The sequence below is a fragment of the Panicum virgatum genome, chromosome 7N (genome assembly GCF_016808335.1).
Source record: "Panicum virgatum strain AP13 chromosome 7N, P.virgatum_v5, whole genome shotgun sequence".
NCBI classification, from domain to species: domain Eukaryota; kingdom Viridiplantae; phylum Streptophyta; class Magnoliopsida; order Poales; family Poaceae; genus Panicum; species Panicum virgatum.
Window position 1 is genome coordinate 11,424,254 of NC_053151.1, and position 2,036 is coordinate 11,426,289.

The 2,036-nt window shown below is 47.6% G+C and overlaps 1 protein-coding gene across 1 annotated transcript; it reads left to right on the forward strand.

Annotated features, from left to right (window-relative positions):
* The first annotated feature begins 851 nt into the window (after positions 1 to 851).
* Positions 852 to 1,588, forward strand: LOC120683634 (zinc finger protein ZAT8-like). The gene has a single exon (XM_039965721.1). The coding sequence runs from the start codon at positions 990 to 992 to the stop codon at positions 1,458 to 1,460; it is 471 nt and encodes a 156-aa protein (XP_039821655.1). The 5' UTR covers positions 852 to 989; the 3' UTR covers positions 1,461 to 1,588.
* The last annotated feature ends 448 nt before the right edge of the window (positions 1,589 to 2,036 follow it).

Consider the following 2,036-nt stretch of genomic DNA (forward strand, 5'->3'; position numbering starts at 1 on the left):
ATTAATACATAGTGATAGATAGGGAATAAAATAATCTAGAAACTCATTCTACTTGTTTTGTAGGTTAAAAAATTCTAGCCAATGGCAAGTAATTTTTTTATTAATCTATCTAGAATGTGTTGGTACGTTGAGTAAATAATCCATATATAGGAGTAAATAATCTAGCTCATGCAGTTAGGGGTGGTAAAGGGCCCAACATTTTGAACTAGAAAATCTAAGGATCGGGCCCTAAAAGGGCCGGGCTCTAAACATATGTATTTTTAAACTAAAAATTTTAAGGGCTTTATTGGGCTGTGAAGAGGCCATTAGGGCCATGGCCCATTACCACCCCTACATGCAGTGCACTACTGCGTTGTTGGTGGACGCCATCGGCATCAGCCATTGCGCACACGCATCATATCGACGACGGCTACTAGTGTTGGGAAAAAGGGAAGCCATACTCCTATCTCAAGTAAACTGTGGGCAAATTTAACAACCGTGGTTTGTACGGAACAAGCTATGTGGAAACAACATAGCTAGCTACTTGCTCATCGAAGTCGTCCATGCTAGCCCGAGACAGTCACTTGACGTGACGCCACCAAAGCTATATATGCTCGCGTCCACACATCCATCGTGAGCAAAGAAATTAAACCGCAGTTCCGATCCTGTGGGGAAACATCACAGGAACTTCGCTTGTCAAAGCTCGTTAGCTCCATCCGACCCCAAGAACTTGACGTCGTCGTCGTTGACGCTGGGTCAATGCAAACAGCAGCCAGCAGGCATCGATCGATCGACGTAGCTAGGGTGTTCGTTGCCCTATAAATACGTGCCTTGCCTGAGCATGAAAACATTCGGTAGCAGCACCTGGCCTATTACCTATAGCTTGCTTTGTCTTAGCACTACGTAGGCAACTAGGCACTGCACTGCACGTGCTACTTTATGCAGTATATATACATATACAGTACGTCATACGTGATCCATCCAAGCTACATCATATCGAGCTTCCATTCATGGCCACCACCACCGCACGACCAACGCCGCCGGCGACCAACTTACTGCGGCTGTTCCTGACGCTATCGCCGGCGAGCAGGGTGATCCCCAAGCAGCAAGGGCAGGGCGGTGGCTGCAGGGCAACGCGGCTGGACGGCGCCGGCGAGTTCCGGTGCCGCACCTGCGGCCGAGCGTTCGCCACGTTCCAGGCGCTGGGAGGCCACCGCACCAGCCACAAGCTCCCGCGGGTACGCGCCGACGGGCTCGACCTCCTGCTCGGCGCGAGGCCCGGCAAGGGCGCCGCCGCCAGCGATGTCCACCGGTGCGACACGTGCGGCGTCGTGTTCTCCACCGGACAGGCGCTCGGCGGCCATATGCGACGCCACAGGTCGCCGCCGGCGACCATCAAATTCGTCGCCTTGTCTGATGATGGAGAGGATGACGATGCGAGCCACTTGTCCACCGCCACGTCGTTCATCAAGTTCATATGAATTATTGAACGATCCATCAGTATATATATGTCATCAACGTTAGTTAATCTGGCCAGCCGGGGTGGTTTCTTCGTCCAATAACTAATATGCATGTAATAATACGCCACAAGAGGATTATTTTATTTTAATTTGTTGAACTATATAACCGTCGTAGCTAGTAAAAAATATACACAGTTTGAGCGTGAATAATGCTGCCATTTTTTGTTCAACATAAATTGAATAAATGATGGTCCAAATCCAGGGAATTGTGTTTTTTAGTGAACTGCACGGAAGGTCCTTAAACTTTCACCGTGGTACCATCTAGGTCTATCAACTTTTTATTTTTGATTCACTAGAGGTCCAATCGTGGACCTACATTTACACTAGAATGAACCACATGAAAAGTTAAAGGACTCGATGATCACTTTCGAAGTTCGTGGACCTAGATGGTATTGCAGAAAAAGTTTAAGGACCTGGCGTGCAATTCGCTCTTGTTTTTTTACATACAGCTCAATCAAAGTTCCATTGTTTATATTCAAATTAAAAAAAATAATAACTCCCTCAATAATCGAACCCAAACAACCTCCATCCACCTTG

What these genes read in the sequence shown, in the direction of transcription:
- LOC120683634 (XM_039965721.1), top strand. Translation starts at nt 990, where the DNA reads ATGGCCACCACCACCGCACGACCAACGCCGCCGGCGACCAACTTACTG.